The sequence below is a fragment of the Pinus tabuliformis genome, chromosome 1_2 (genome assembly GCF_031772625.1).
Source record: "Pinus tabuliformis cultivar Carrire ecotype Pingquan chromosome 1_2, CPIR1, whole genome shotgun sequence".
Taxonomy (NCBI): domain Eukaryota; kingdom Viridiplantae; phylum Streptophyta; class Pinopsida; order Pinales; family Pinaceae; genus Pinus; species Pinus tabuliformis.
The window spans coordinates 390022308-390038702 of NC_142298.1; the positions used below are offsets into that span (position 1 = coordinate 390022308).

A 16395-nucleotide genomic window follows, 5' to 3' on the forward strand; every position below is an offset into this window, starting at 1 on the left:
ATGCATCCGTCAACATCATATTGGCTTCGTGAATCATAGTTTTCAGTCTCTGATCTCGATCCCAGAGGGTTTCGCCCGGGAGCATCACGATCTCTTTAAACCCAATAATTGATTGCGTTTCCGATTTCGGCTTGCTGAATTCCTTGTTCAACGCTATCTGAATCTCTGCGATTCCTGCATTCGGATGATCATTTGAGTACTTAATGTACCATGTCAAAGCGCAATCTTGCAGCGCGCTAACCAACGTTGCCTTCTTTATGTTGTCATCCACAACGCCCTGTGCTTCCCATACTGCTCTCACAACGAACCAAAACTGGTCCGGGTCTTCATTTCCTACCCCCTGAATACTGGAAGTTTGATTGCGCTCGCCATATTGAACTGTGCGGGTGGCGGAGGTGGGGTGGGTGGAGATGGAAGTGAAAATGGTGAGACAGGTGGCGGTGTGGGAGGTGGTAATCGCGAGATTCGCTGTCTTATCAGACTGACCACGCTTCTCAGGGAAACTTCCGCGAGCTCTTCCTCACTTTCTCTTCGCGGTGAAATCAAAGGGCTATTTTCTATCCCTGCGCTACCCTCGTTTCTATAGGGTCTTCCACTTCGCCTAGTCCCAGCCATTATTTTATTCGCATAACCCGCTTCTCGTACAATAACATTTTAATCCAAGTGTTCAAAGACCTTATGTACTTACCTCGCGGTCCTTTGAGGAAGCGTCGCTCTGCCTCGCTGTAGCTGACAGGCGTATCTACTGCGAACTCAGTGATGAACCCACCTATAATTCGATCAAGCCAACGATCCACAGCGCGCGCGATCCTATCTTCCGAGGCTTCTAATCTGCGCACTAATTCTGGAGTCCACGCTATTGGTTTATCAAGCCTGCACCTTCCCTGACCGTCTGCTAACCTCGCGATCCACTCATATAGCTCAGATAGAAAGGAAGCAAAGAAAATCTCGTGGATCCCTGTATACAGGTAGTGCTCCAACCACTGCTCTTCAGATATTCGCGCGTTCCTGTTTTCCTGTATCGCAAACTCGTGAACTTTCTTATCCAACCATTCTTCAATTTCCTTCTTTGTTGGATTCCAGTGTTCCGACATCAGACATCCCTTATGCAGATCCCAGTCCCAGCAACAGAACCATTTGTTGGCTTCTTGGGGCCTGACCCAGGTTCGGAGGTGATTTAGCCAAACAAATCCTGAAACTACCGACCCTTTCGACAACAGTCCGTGGTGCGCGGACTGAAGTCTCACCCAAAGTAGTATGGGAGGGTGCTAGAACCAGGTTTCCGCACCCTAGGGATGTCTTGATGGGGTCTAGAAGGTTCACGGTCCGAACCTGCATGCACACTGCTCTACGCAACTATCTATCCTTCGCAACCGTGACGCTGCCTTCGCGCAGCTCTACTTGCAACGTGAAGAAAGTTCTACCCTGATCCCTTATCCTTACTACGTTGTTATTAGAGTACTTAGCTTATTTGTGTGGGCCCAATATTCTTTTTCATCATTCAACATTCATATACGTGCGTGCAACCATAAAACAGTATAAATGCATGAACATAAAAGGAAACACAGATACACAGTATTCAGAATCAAACTTATCTTTATTAATTCTCTCTTCAATTACAATCCCAACTCCGCCCTGCGCACTCAGTTGCAGGGGTCTGCGCACTCAGCTGCGGACTCTACTACGCCTCTGCGCACTCAGCTACAAAGCTTTTTCCTACTACTACGACCCAAGACTTAGACTTACAGACTCAAAGCTATCTCGCATACATCATTGATTCATATTTTCTCAACTCTTAAGACTACTTTACAATTTAGAGCCTCGCTCTATTTATACAATCCCATGGTCTGCGGACCATTGGTAAGCCGACATTACAATATATTCTTTTACATGACTTAGGGCAGACAACCCTATGACTCAACCATCTACTTCGCGCTCCGTGCAACTCGTGAAGTCTTTACAATATATTTGACCAAAATTCAGGCTTTGAGCCCCAAAAACATGCTGTGGGGGTATCCGATGCCCAACAAGTCACAAGATAGCATGTCAATCATGTTGGATCCAATGATATTCACTTTCCCAATGGACAGAGTAAGCTATGATTAGCGCTGCAATGATTGGTTTGACAAGATACGATTGATGAGGAAGATATTTTAAATGATGGAAAGTGATGTAAAAGGTTGATGGCAAGAACCCTATCATGAAGAAAGATCGAGAAAAAGTTTGGCCCCACAACATCCAGGAATGTCAAAGTTCAGATATTATATGATGATGAGAGATAGGATCCCTTGCAACTACTACTATGATCTCCATGGAAGAACAAGTAGCTAATGAAAGAATCAAAGAAAGAAGCACATGTTTGAAATTAACTAAAGTTTATGATGAAGTCTCCCTGATTGAGAGGGAGTAAGAAATCTCCTTCATATTTAAGGAGTAAGGATCTCCTCCTTGATTAAGGAGGAGTGATGGTGGATACTGTTGTCGAACGGATTGTACAGGCACCGCAACAACGCTCAGGATAGGGGTTGTCACTCTGATCCCTGCCCACTTTGTTCTAGTTGTCTCCCAACAGCAGGCTATGGGGGGAGTCCCTATGGAATGAAGTGAAGGAAAACAAGTCGAGAATCAACTTACTTGGGAGACACGGATGAGTGGCCTAGCCACTTGGTTGAAATTAAGCAAGATTATTGATCAAATTAGATTTTCTATTATGAAACTAGTGCCTTAATGGAATCACAAATTCTTGTTTCTTATGAATTGGAACCAAATGATCAGATGGACACTCACTGCTTGAATGATTGACTAACCTATATGATATACAAGTCCTAAGACCTATGTGAGATGCAGTGATCTTGGTAAATTTTAGTTAAATGCCTAGTCTAAGTGTAACCTTCCTTTAACTATTTTGAAGTTGGGCTCCAAGGTAGGTTGTGGGAAGGAGGCTAACAAGAAGCAGGGTAGGGCCTGATTAACGATACCTTTTGTTATGCTTTTATCACCCGATGCCTCCAGTGTTGTAGAGACTGTGGCTCTGACCACTGTAAGGTCACCATGTTAACCACCAAAGAGTTGTCGACGCCCCTCACGCTAGATAAGAAGGGTTGTCCTATATCTCTATCAACCTAGCTTATGCTATGAAGTAAATTATTAATGCAAATCTAAATCTAGTATGCTTATGCAAGAGATTATGAGTGAGATTTATCTTGAGCTAAGATTTTCTTAAGTTGTTTAAGTACTTAATTATAATCTCTTTAAGAGTACTTAACATTAATGAATTACAATCTTAGACAAGATAAAATGCTTAGAGATACAAGTGTAAATTTCAACAATATGCCACAAGATACCAAGTAACCCAAGATGCTAAATGCCTAAAATATTCAATCAAAATGTTGATCACAGATTTATTACAGCAATATTACTTCATAAAATTCAGATCTTATCAATGTTGTAACAGCAATGCATAAACCACTACAAATGACAAAACTTGCCCAACACATAAAACACTGAAATTCTAATGACTAGCAAATGTACTTAAGCCGAGTTAGATCACTTTAAGATGATGTATTCAGTCAAATTTCAGATCTGATTTCTTGATTTACAACAGTAAGTAAAGACAGATCAACAAGATAAAACTGCCAAAAATAGATGGCCTATATGCCCAAAAATAGTAAAATGCACCAGAACTTGAAAATTTCGATTTTAGGGCTTTTAGAGAGTTTGACTCAGCAATTTTCAGAACTGATATGTTTGTTACAGCAGTGAGTTAACCACAGATCAGCAAACTAATCAAGCCAAAAATAGATGCCCAATATTTCTAAAAATAGAAAAAATTCGCCAAACTTGAAAAAAATAATTTTTTGAGTTATTTAGAGGATGTGATTCAAAAATTTCAGAACTGATATGTTATTACAACAGTGAAACAGTGATAGATCAGCAACCCAGCAATGCTTAAGACAAGCCCTAATATTTCCAAAAATAGTAAAAAATTTCGGAAATTGAAAATTTAAGTTTTTGGCCCTTATTAAGTATTTGATTCAAAAATTTCAATTATGCAGAAAAATCCAACTAGCTTAAATGTTATATCTAGGCCAAAACTCAAATTCCCAAGAGGTCCAAATTTTCTTGAAATATACAATATTCCCTTGGTGGAGGACCTTTAAAAATTGATTCTTTTACCCACGAATTTTTCCATTTGGAGAGTTATTTTCCCAAGACAATTTAACTTGACTTTCATTAATTACTTTTTTGGCTTAAGATTTTTAATTTTATTTTGGCAATTAATTAATTTACACATGAAGGGATTAATTATTTTTCCAACCCTCTAATACATATGATTTTTCATTTACAAGACTCAAAGAGGGAATACACATTTGTCTTATACCCTCAAGACACATAACCCATCTGCGACTCAATATGATCTAGTAAACCAAGTGATTTGTAATAAAATAATAAAGCCAATTAGCTTAAATTATTCTCAAACCACTTTTACATCAGACTTGATTAAAACACTAGGACTCACCTGATAATTCGACAATAAATTTCACCCTAGCTTTGGAGGTTTAAGCTGGAGGGAAAAACCCTGACCTAGAAGAGTCAATGTTGTAACTCTTGTTAAGAGTTGAAAGGGTCAAACTTGACCACTAATAGGTTATCAGGCTGTGTTATATCCGGACCACTGGGAGGAAAAGGGGTTCCATTGTTTTTGAGTGCATTTGTTCAATAGACAAGCAAAGTAGCCGAAAGTGATAAGGAGAGAGCACACAAAGAAGATTTGTGCATTGTAATAGCGTATGGGCCACAAGTATTACTTCTTTGTACTCGCAACCATTTTCTATTCAGAGAAAGAAATAGATCGACCTCAACTTCCAATTGGATTTTCTCCCAAAAGGGTTTCCCAGGTTATATCTTGTGTCAAAATCAAGATTTGTGAGTTTTTATTTCATTGTTCTCTAATTTTTGCATAATATAATTTGCATGCATATGCAATAAACAGTAATTTACAAATCCATAAATCTAAAGAGAAATAAACCCTCATAGTGTAGATTTCGGATTTTTAAGTATAATTTAACAAATTTGTTGTGACTAATTGTCCAGTGGAATATCTACGGCAGTTTATGGATAATGTCAATTCATAAAAATTTGCCTTTAATAACCCTTGGTAACAAGTGCAATTTTATTTTTATGTCCATGGTTATCATGAAATGTCTTAATCACATTTGAGTTGCATGTCTCTAGATATTTGAATAAATTGATTTTCTAATTGAAACATCCACTCGAACATTTACTTTTTCATTTGATATATGTGATTTTTATTTGGAATGGAATTGATGATGATGCAATAAAATCCTCTTGCAATAATGATATCCATTTGGGTTGACGAACACAAATATGCTTAACATGGTCACACGTACTTCTCAGCAAGAAATCCCCTAGGAATTTTAGGCTAGACATGTGTGCCATTATCTTGAAATAACAACATGATATGTTGTTAGGCATATAAAACTGCAACTTGTGAATCATACACATAAGGAAACCCCGAGACTTTATGTGGCTACTCATTGAGCTTAAGGCTCACCTTGTTGGTGGTCCAAGCTACCCTTATGGGTACCCATTCAAGTAGTATTGCATTAGATAGAAATAAACATGAACAATACTTTCACGTACTTTGAGTATATTAGAAGTCCCTGTAGGTCTCCTGAAACCAGCGATTCGCCTACCTTACTATTATAGTGCATAAAAAACATCATTTGAGAAGATCATCCTCTCGTACTGGCCCCATGTCAAGATATCTAAGGGCTAGAACACTAAGCATACCCTTTCTAAAAGCCATTTCCTTCCAAGAAATCCTTAATTTTAATGTGTAATTTGATCAATATTTAAACTTTATTGTGGGATTGAATAAAAGGTTCATCTTTTATTTTACTACAAGTGCATTGGTTAAATTATATGGTTTATATGCTCTAGTCACTTCAATAGTAATTTTTCAAATAATCAATATTGCACCAGATCCTTTCTAACATGTCAACATCTAATCCAAGTTATAATATCACTCATGTTGACTGATAAGATTAGGATTAGAAATAAGGAATGTAGGAATTTACAGGGTAAGTTCCTCAGACAGAACACGAAAGCACGCCGCTCACAAACAGATCACAGATCAATACACCAGTATTCTTGACGTGGTTAAAACCCTCAAAGAGGGAAACAGTCCACAGCCTAAGCCAACGCGACCACTTCAGGCAATTTATTAATAAAAGAATGAAAATTTACATAAGCTTCTCATGAACGGTTACACTACAAACGACCTTCCATGCTCTTTAAATAGAGATCATGAACCAATCAGGTGTTAAGCCACAAATCAAGTGTCGGTAATACTGACGAGAGAATGAACCGTCAGATCACTACATATCATGACCGTCGGATTGTAAGTTACAAAAGTACATAGTAAAGAAACACATTTTACCTGTTGAAATTTGGTACCGGAGGACAAGTGGTTCCTTTAGGCTTTGATCTTTGGCCTAGGGAAAAGTGTCCAAAAGAATTTAATTTTTCTCCTAAAGTAACTTTATAATTTTTATAAAGTTAAATCTAATTTAAAAGTGACTTTAAGTGATAAAGTTACTAAGTCTAATTTTAAAGTGACTTTTATAAAGTCAATGAAAAATTAGAAAGGAAAAGTGACTTTGGAAATAAATGACTAAGTGGGTCTTTATTAAAGTGGGGTGAATTAAAAAATAGAAAGTGAGATTTAAATGAGCATTTAATCTCAGCCATTGATCTAAATCTATTTCAGCCATTGGATTTAGGGATCACCCAAAAGTCACTTAGGGTTGGGTTAAGGGAGGAAAAGGAGGAAAAGATCATTCATTCTTTCATGAGCAGATTGAGAGAAGGAGAGCAAGGGAGATTTCTGGACAGCTGAAAGCGGAGTTTCAGCAGCTGAAATCGGAGTTTCAGCAGAGCGGAGTTTCAGCAGCTGAGAGCGGAGTTTCAGCAGCTGAAAGTGGTGTAACAGCCGCGGTGTAACAGCAACAGCCGCGGTGTAACAGCAACAGCCGCGGTGTAATAGCAACAGCAGCGGTGTAACAACAACAACAGCGGTGTAACAGCAACGGTGTAACAGCTGCGGAGTATCAGCAAGGCTAAGATAGGTTGTAAAAGTCTGTTTGTTGATTTTTTGCTGAACATTTCTCCTACTGTAAAAAGGCATTTTCCAGAAATAAAGAAGAGCTCTCAAACTGGTTTTCCCCAAGAGTTGTAGGGGGTTTTTCCAGGGTCACATTGACCAAAAATCTCAGTGTTTAAATGTGTTTTAATGGTTGTTTATTACCGCTGATTTTTATTTCTGCAATTTCCAGCGTTCTGTAAAATTTCCAGAATTTGTGTTTTCAGCAAATTTATTTTTTTTCAGCTTGTTAAATGTATGGTTATGGGAAAGGGCATTTAACTATATGGGAGAAATAAGGAGAAACTGAAAACCGGGGTGGGAAATGAGAAATTTCTACATGGTATCAGAGCTTGAGTGCTGAAGGGCAGTTTGGGACAGCAAAAGAAAAAAATTACAGTTGCTGATTTTTCACTCAAAAAATTCCAGCAAGCTGATTTTTTATAAACAGCAGTTTTATCTTTACCACAGCAGTGCCATTTTTCAGTTCTAGGACAGCAAGATGTCATTGGGATTGAGGGTGGAGGATAGGTTGGATGGGCATACAAATTACAGCGTTTGGAAGGAGAGAATGCAGAGTATCTTTGAGGAGGCAGAAGTCTGGGATATCATGGTGCATACAGCACAGCACCCTGTTGTTGTGCCTACTGATGCAACTCAGTTGACAGCTTGTAATAGGAAGAACAACAAAGGTAAGAGGCTGATTCTAGACGGAATCAAAGACCATTGCATTCCTCATGTGAGAGGAAAGAGCAATGCCCATGAGATGTGGACAGCATTGTCCAATCTCTACCAGAGTACCAATGAGAACCGGAAGATGGTCCTGAAGGAGAAGCTGAAGAACATTAAGATGGGTAATGATAGTGCAGCTAGATATCTCACAAAGATTACTAATGTGAGAGATGAGTTGCCAGCGATTGGAGAGGCCATTCCACCCACTGAGTTGGTGCGGATTGCAGTGAATGGCCTCCCCCGTTCATGGTTGAACTTTGCTGATGGGGTTTGTGCACGTGAGACCCTTCCCACATGGGAGAGGTTTTGGGATGATTGCATTCAGACAGAGATCAGGAAAGGACAGCTTGGGGCAGCCAAGCCAGTTGAGCAGGATGAGGACGTAGCACTGGTGGCAGGAGGCAAGAAAGGCAAAGGGAAGAAGCAAGCTTCCACAAGCGATGGTGGGGGCAAAGGCAAAAGTAAAGGTAAACAGGGGAACACACAGAAGGACTATTCCAAGGTGAAGTGTTGGAATTGTCAGAAGATGGGACACTATGCAGTTGTGTGTCCGGAGAAGAAGAAGAAGAAGGGGAAGAACCAGGACGTGGCAGCTTCAGCAGAGATTGAGGACTTTGCAGGTCGTTTTGACCGGGAGTTTGCGTTCACTACATGTGAGTCCTCTAGTGCAGGATCACCTGCCACACAGGTTCAGAGGGAGCATGTTTTTCCCTCGACTAGTGGAGCATCTTCAGGTATCTAATATGTGGACAGTGGGGCTTCACGTCATATGACAGGAGTCCGTGAGTACTTCTCAGAGCTTTCAGAGAGTGGCACTAATATTGAGGTAGTACTCGGTGATGACAGAGTTGATAGAGCAGTCGAAGTGGGGACACTGACATTTCAGAGGGAGTCCAGACCTCCCTTGAAAGTGTCAGATGTTCTTTATGTGCCAGGGATGAGGAAGAACCTCATATCCGTCTCAGCTTTGGAGGACAGAGGATATGAGGTACTGTTCAGGGAAGGACATGTGTTGATGTATCCCAGGGGCACTCCAGTTGATTCAGCTAGAGTGATAGGTGTACGCCATGCAAAGGTGTACAAGTTTGCATTCCAGCCCCTTTTGGCATTGAGCAGTAGTACCGACAGCAGAGCTAGCAGTTCTGAGCTGTGTGAGATTTGGCACCGTAGGATGGGACATATGTATCATGGAGCCTTGAGGACATTGCGGGAGATCACTACAGGTGTGCCAGATTTCAGTACTGATCACTTTGATACTTGCAAAGGTTGTGCGATGGGCAAGTTTGCCAAATCCCCTTTTCCCAGCAGTGACAGCAGAGCGACTGAGATACTTGATTTGATTCATTCCGATGTGAGCGGTCAGATGTCTCATGTTTCCTTGAGTGGATATGAGTACTATGTTTTATTCATTGATGATCACTCCAGGAGGACCTGGATTTATTTCTTGAAGACCAAGAGTGAGGTCTTCAAGCGGTTTCAGGAGTTTAGAGCTCTTGTGGAGACACAAACAGGTCGGAAGATCAAGTCCCTGAGGTCGGACAACGGAGGAGAGTACACCCTTGGAGAGTTTATTGACTATTGTGCGGAGGCAGGCATTAGGAGGGAGTTCACTGTTCCTTACAACCCCCAGTAGAACGGGGTTGCGGAGAGGAAGAACAGATCCATCATAGGGGCTGCCAAAGCCATGTTACATGATCAGGGGTTGCCATTGTTCTTGTGGGCAGAGGCCTGCAACACAGCTGTTTACTTGCAGAACAGGAGTCCGCATCGTGCCTTGGGGCACATGACTCCGGAGGAGGCTTTCTCTGGGAAGAAGCATGATCTTGGTCATCTTCATATCTTTGGATGCATTACATACTCCTATATACCCAAGGAGAAGAGGACCAAACTAGAGCCCACCGCAGAGAAGGGTATCTTTGTGGGCTACAGTGAGACCTCAAAGGCCTTTCGGATTTACATTCCTGCATAGAGGAGAGTTGTTGTCAGACGGGATGTGAAGTTCGAGGAGGACAGGGCCTTTAAGAGATCACGGGAGTTAGAGTATCTGGATCAGCCAGACCCTCAACAGCAGTTGAGTCAGTCGCAGGGATCTAGTGGGCAGGGATCAGGAGGATCCGGAGGTACATCTATGAGGATGTCAGGTCCATCAGTGAGCAGTGGTTCGCTGAGCCAGAGGGGTGGTGCTCCGGGCAGCATGCAGAGCAGTTCACAGAGCAGTTCACTAGGGAGTCCACTGATGGACAGTTCACATGGTACCTCAGCTTCTACAGGTTCATGTGCAGGCAAGAGGACAGCAGACAGACAGTCAGGAGTTCAGGCTACTGATGGTGATGAGGAGGAGGAGTTTCATTCTCCTATGGGAGAAGCATGCTCAGGGAAGAGGAAGCCCAAGTGGCTTCAGGACACCTTGAGAGATACCACATCTGTTGCTGAGCCGAAGAGGCCGGTCAGAGAGAGTAGACCACCTGAGAGGTTTTGTAGTTATATGGCGATGGTTACCAGCATCCTTGACTTTGAGCCTTCTAGCTATGAGGAGGCAGCTAGCCAACAGGTCTGGAGAGAGGCCATGCAGGAGGAGTATTCTTCTATCATGAAGAATGATGTTTGGAAGGTGGTGCCAAAGCCTGAGGGCAAATCCGTGGTTACTTCCAGATGGCTTTACAAGGTAAAGCATGCTGCAGATGGCAGCATTGAGAAATTCAAAGCAAGGTTTGTGGCTAGAGGGTTCTCCCAGGTAGAGGGAGTTGATTATGAGGAGACCTTCGCTCCCGTGGCTCGATATACTTCGATACGCTCCATTATATCGATAGCAGCAGAGGTGGGTTGGAAGATCCACCAGATGGATGTGAAGACCGCATTTCTCAATGGCTTCATACAGGAGGAGGTGTACATTGAGCAGCCACAGGGCTTTGAGGTGCATGGGAAGGAGTCCCATGTGTGCAGACTGAAGAAGGCCCTTTATGGCCTGAAGCAAGCTCCCAGAGCTTGGTACTCCAGGATAGATACATATTTGCAGGGGATGGGTTTCACAAAGAGTGAGGCAGATCCGAACCTTTACTTTATTGTGATTGGTGAGGAGCCTCTCATTCTGGTGCTGTATGTGGATGACTTGGTCATTACAGGTGCAGAGAGACTCATAGAGCACTGCAAGAGAGATCTTGCGGCGGAGTTTGAGATGAAGGACATCGGCTTGATGCATTACTTTTTGGGTTTGGAGGTGTGGCAGGAGGAGGGGCATTTCTTCCTGGGGCAGGGGAAGTATATTGTGGACATCCTTAGCAGATTCCACATGGAGGATTGTAGACCCATGTCGACACCGATGATCACCAACTGGAAGAAGCTTCATGCTTCGGATTCCGAGTTGGTGGATCCCACATTGTACAGGCAGCTGATTGGTTCCTTGATGTATTTGGTCAACACTAGACCAGATATCTGTTTTGCAGTCAAAACGATGAGTCAGTTTATGTGTGAGCCTAGGAAGGTTCACTAGGTGGCTGCAAAACACATTCTGCGGTACTTGCAGGGGACAGTGGATTATGGTCTGGACTACAGGCAGGGAGATGGAGTGAGATTGGCAGGATACACTGATTCTAATTGGGCAGGTTGTGCTTCTGATAGGAAGAGCACTTCAGGGTGCTGTTTTGGGTTGGGTTCAGCAGTAGTGTCATGGTTCAGCCGGAAGCAGCAGTCAGTAGCACTGAGTTCAGCGGAAGTAGAGTATATGGCAGCCAGTCTAGCTAGTTGTGAGGCCATCTGGCTTCGCAAGATGTTGTTTGGCTTATTTGGTCAGCCGTTGAGACCTTTAGTGATTTACTGTGATAATCAGAGTTGCATTAAACTCACGGAGAATCCAGTATTTCATGACAGGTCAAAGCATATCGGGATCAGATATCATTTCATCAGAGACTATGTTCAGAAGGGAGTTGTGAAGCTTGAGTATATTTCCACTGATGAGCAGGTTGCAGATATTCTTACCAAAGCCTTACCACGGGGCAAGCATGTCTATTTCAGAGACAAGATGGGTGTGGTGAGGAACACCTTCCTCTGTAAGAGGGAGTGTTGAAATTTGGTACCGGAGGACAGGTGGTTCCTTTAGGCTTTGATCTTTGGCCTAGGGAAAAGTGTCCAAAAGAATTTAATTTTTCTCCTAAAGTAACTTTATAATTTTTATAAAGTTAAATCTAATTTAAAAGTGACTTTAAGTGATAAAGTTACTAAGTCTAATTTTAAAGTGACTTTTATAAAGTCAATGAAAAATTAGAAAGGAAAAGTGACTTTGGAAATAAATGACTAAGTGGGTCTTTATTAAAGTGGGGTGAATTAAAAAATAGAAAGTGAGATTTAAATGAGCATTTAATCTCAACCATTGATCTAAATCTATTTCAGCCATTGGATTTAGGGATCACCCAAAAGTCACTTAGGGTTGGGTTAAGGGAGGAAAAGGAGGAAAAGATCATTCATTCTTTCATGAGCAGATTGAGAGAAGGAGAGCAAGAGAGCAAGGGAGATTTCTGGACAGCTGAAAGCGGAGTTTCAGCAGCTGAAAGCGGAGTTTCAGCAGAGTGGAGTTTCAGCAGCTGAGAGCGGAGTTTCAGCAGCTGAAAGCGGAGTTTCAGCAGAGCGGAGTTTCAGCAGCTGAAAGCGGTGTAACAGTCGCGGTGTAACAGCAACAGCCGCGGTGTAACAGCAACAGCAGCGGTGTAACAGCAACGGTGTAACAGCTGCGGAGTATCAGCAAGGCTGAGATAAGTTGTAAAAATCTGTTTATTGATTTTTTGCTGAACATTTCTCCTACTGTAAAAAGGCATTTTCCAGAAATAAAGAAGAGCTCTCAAACTGGTTTTCCCCAAGAGTTGTAGGGGGTTTTTCCAGGGTCACATTGACCAAAAATCTCAGTGTTTAAATGTGTTTTAATGGCTGTTTATTACTGCTGATTTTTATTTCTGCAATTTCCAGCATTCTGTAAAATTTCCAGAATTTGTGTTTTCAGCAAATTTTTTTTTTCAGCTTGTTAAATGTATGGTTATGGGAAAGGGCATTTAACTATATGGGAGAAATAAGGAGAAACTGAAAACCGGGATGGGAAATGAGAAATTTCTACATTACCTAACTCTATACTAGACCAAGTTATACTTAACTATTTCCTATGTGTCGGAATATCCTAACATCCCCCCTTAAGAACAACTTGGGATAGGATTGAAAGATGTACAAATATGACACAATAGGAGAAGGAAGGAGGCATTAGAGCCTATAAGGAACTCCCTCTTAGGATAGGAAATCATACCTAAACCTAGAAGTGGCAATGGGTGCCTTGCCTGATAGTTTCCTTAGGTTCTCACCTTGGTGAGGTTGGGACTTTTTCTATTCGAAGAATCTGAGTGATAACACATTCATTTTTGTTCAAGGTTCCTTGGGCTTATTTTGTGAGTGGTCTAGGGGGTGTCTTCTCTGCTACACTCTCCGGTGGTTTTCTAGCCTTAATTCCCTCCTCTCTCTAATCCAAGGAACCTCGATCCCCCTCTGTCCTTATTCTATTGCGACTCCATCTGCCAAGACTCATGCCTAGAGGCAAAGGAGCTTGACGAAGGAGAGGCCATTGTGATGGCACGAGGCCCTCCACCTCTACAGCTTAACTGCTGCAGAAAGCTTTACTAGGATATATCGCAACATTATTCCCCCAGCCGTCCAGCAAGAAATCAAGAAGCTCAGATAGAGTGTAGTTTCATTTCGAATGAGGAAGTAATTGCATAGGTGGGGAATTGTATAACAAATACAAGTACTACAAGGACCAAAAACACAAAAAACATGCAGATAGTGGATATTTATTAGCAGGTAAAAACTATCATGGGGAAAATCGTAATGGAGCGTTCCGAGGAGCAACAAGAAATTCTACTCTACTTATACCAGACTCAAAAACATATGAGGAAGCTGGACATGAAATTGGCTCGGGCTTTGGCGAATTTGGAATTTTATTGATTCAGAGGAAGATATTAGTTCACCTGTAACCATCCAACTGGATACCCCTTCTGAATGATTAGTCATGCTGTCAAAATCTGTTGTCATGTTTTGCTTATTTTTGGGACCATCAGTTGATAGGAAATGGACTATAGTTTGAACATTGAATCTCATGAGTTACATAATACTTCATAACAAAACAATTTCCAATTGAGTAGTCAAGGCTAGTAACAGTAGATTAAGTACACAGTATTTCTTTAGCTTTTATTTCAGTTTTAGACTATTTCAATGACAAAATGGACTACAGTTTGAACATTGAATCTCATGATTTACATAATACTTCATAACACAACAATTCCAATTGAGTAGTCAAGGCTAGTAACAGTAGGTTAAGTACACAGTATTTCTTTAGCTTTTATTTCAGTTTTAGACTATTTCAATGACAGTCAATTTGCTTCGTGACTGGTCTGGTTTCCCTAGTGGCAGACCAGTGTGCACAGAAGATATATCTCATATAATATATTTTTGAACTGATCTAATACAACACCTGCCTAGCTTATACAAAAAAACAATAAACAGGATAAGATAGCTGCTCAATAAAAAACAATCTCTGATGCAGTCAACAATAACCAGGATGAGACAGCTATTCAAGAAAAAACAATCTCTGAACAGTCCATACAGATCACCAAATGCATCACACAACTTCAAATATATATTCAAATTTCAGATCAATTAGCCAGCATGTACAGACCATTTGAGAATTATAAGTTTGCAAGCACCGACCTTTTGTGCCTGCATCCTTAACATCAGATTTGTTTTGAATGACATGTGATCCCACTTTCTTTGTCTCTTTTCCCCTGTTAACTGTTACAAAAAAGTAAGTAAAATAAAGAAACAAAACAACAACAATAAATTCTTGAATAAATCTTACATGCATTGAATAAGATTTCTTTCGCTAGTTAAAACCTCAAAGAACAAACTGCCATTTCCAAGTGCTAAAATGTCAACAAGCATCATTCACCAAGTATTTAACATATTATTCCATAATTCTGTACCAAAATCTATATTCCAACTTTCTCCATTTTCAATATAAGTAATACATGGGCAGCAATCAACCTTTTGCAAACCCTGATTGCTTATAAACTTTTTCTGGAAAATATCCCTTCTTAATTACTTGCATATCTCCATCATTCTTATTTCTGTCTGAAAAAAATGATTCCTCATCCATGGCATCGCCAACATCAACAAGGGCATTATCAAACTCTAATGTTTCCCCAGGTTCTATTTTCTCGTAGTTCTTCAAGAACCTATGATCCAAAAGCTTTCCACAATCATCATATAGTAAAACCTGAAAAGCAATATAAATACATCAATCAAATGTCAAGAAATAGTTAGACACTATTTTGCTACATTTTTAAAGTCAAGATTTGCCAACCAACAATATTTCTTTCACTGTTTTGAAATTTCTGGGTGAGAGTAATTATTAGAATTGCTCGGAAAATCCACAGTAATCATCATGAGTTTGGCAACATTTTGGTTCACTAACTGGATCCATCATCAAAACAAAGGTATGTATTTCTACAGGGTTTGCAACTTTATGCTAACTATTCCAAAAGTAAATATATATAAAGGTGAATAACAGAACTCAAATTAAGGTCACATATAATCTTGTCTTTATACATGGGACAAAGTGCAAAGTAATTACAATTACAACCACCAAATATCCTAATTTACTTAACCAAATCCCTGTCAGAATAAACAACACGCAATAATATAGGAGCCCAATATTATAACATAATAACGACTTTATAATGATACTAAGTCATTAGCATGTAGGATAGTTAGCTAATGTGGGTAGCACAACTACCTAGTGAATGAAATAAAGTGGGAACAGCCCCATTTTATCAAATGACTTCTTGAAAGATAAAATAATCTTTCTTATCTTTCATCTACCGTGTTTATTGTGAAAAGTCCAACATGGTATCAGAGCAGAAAGATTCAGAGCCAGTGATTCAAATTCAAAGTGATTGAAACCAATGTTATCAGAATCGGACCAGTCATCAAACCAGTAGAACCCCCGGACCGGAAACGACTCAGAACTGGATCGGAACAAGTAAAAAAATGGACCAAAAAACCAGTCAACCAAAAACACAAAATATTCAAATTTTAAAGAAAACCATATATATTCATGCACATCCATATGATTCCAAACCATTTATACACAAATAAGCGAAAGTTGTCATTTATAGAGCATGTAAGGGTGCACATAACCAAAATAACATCGAGTGCAATCCATATTTGAACCGAAAATACATCAAAAACAAGGTCTAGATGGCCTCTAGCATCCAAAAAATTCATGCTACAACAAATACCTACATATCAGCTAAATTTTTGCCTATATTGGGATCTTCATCATCAATATCACCCTCTCAGCATTAAAATAAGATAAAAAATGCTTAGCATGTCACTTCAAGATTTTGTTTGAATGATGGGTACATCTTAGGTAGGATCATGATAAAGGAGTTCAACAATCAATACTACTA

General features: G+C 40.5%; 1 protein-coding gene across 5 annotated transcripts in view; it reads right to left on the reverse strand.

The window, feature by feature from the left end:
• The window catches only part of LOC149206006 (uncharacterized), a 415715-nt gene that overhangs the window by 366509 nt on the left and 32811 nt on the right, over nt 1–16395 (reverse strand). For all 5 annotated transcript variants that reach the window (XM_089395252.1, XM_089395250.1, XM_089395253.1 and 2 more), the window contains exons 3-4: nt 14969–15200; nt 14636–14716 (exon numbers count right to left, since the gene is read on the reverse strand). In XM_089395252.1, coding sequence (XP_089251378.1) covers nt 14636–14716; nt 14969–15200 — 313 coding nt within the window. The remainder of the gene's footprint in view (nt 1–14635; nt 14717–14968; nt 15201–16395) is intronic.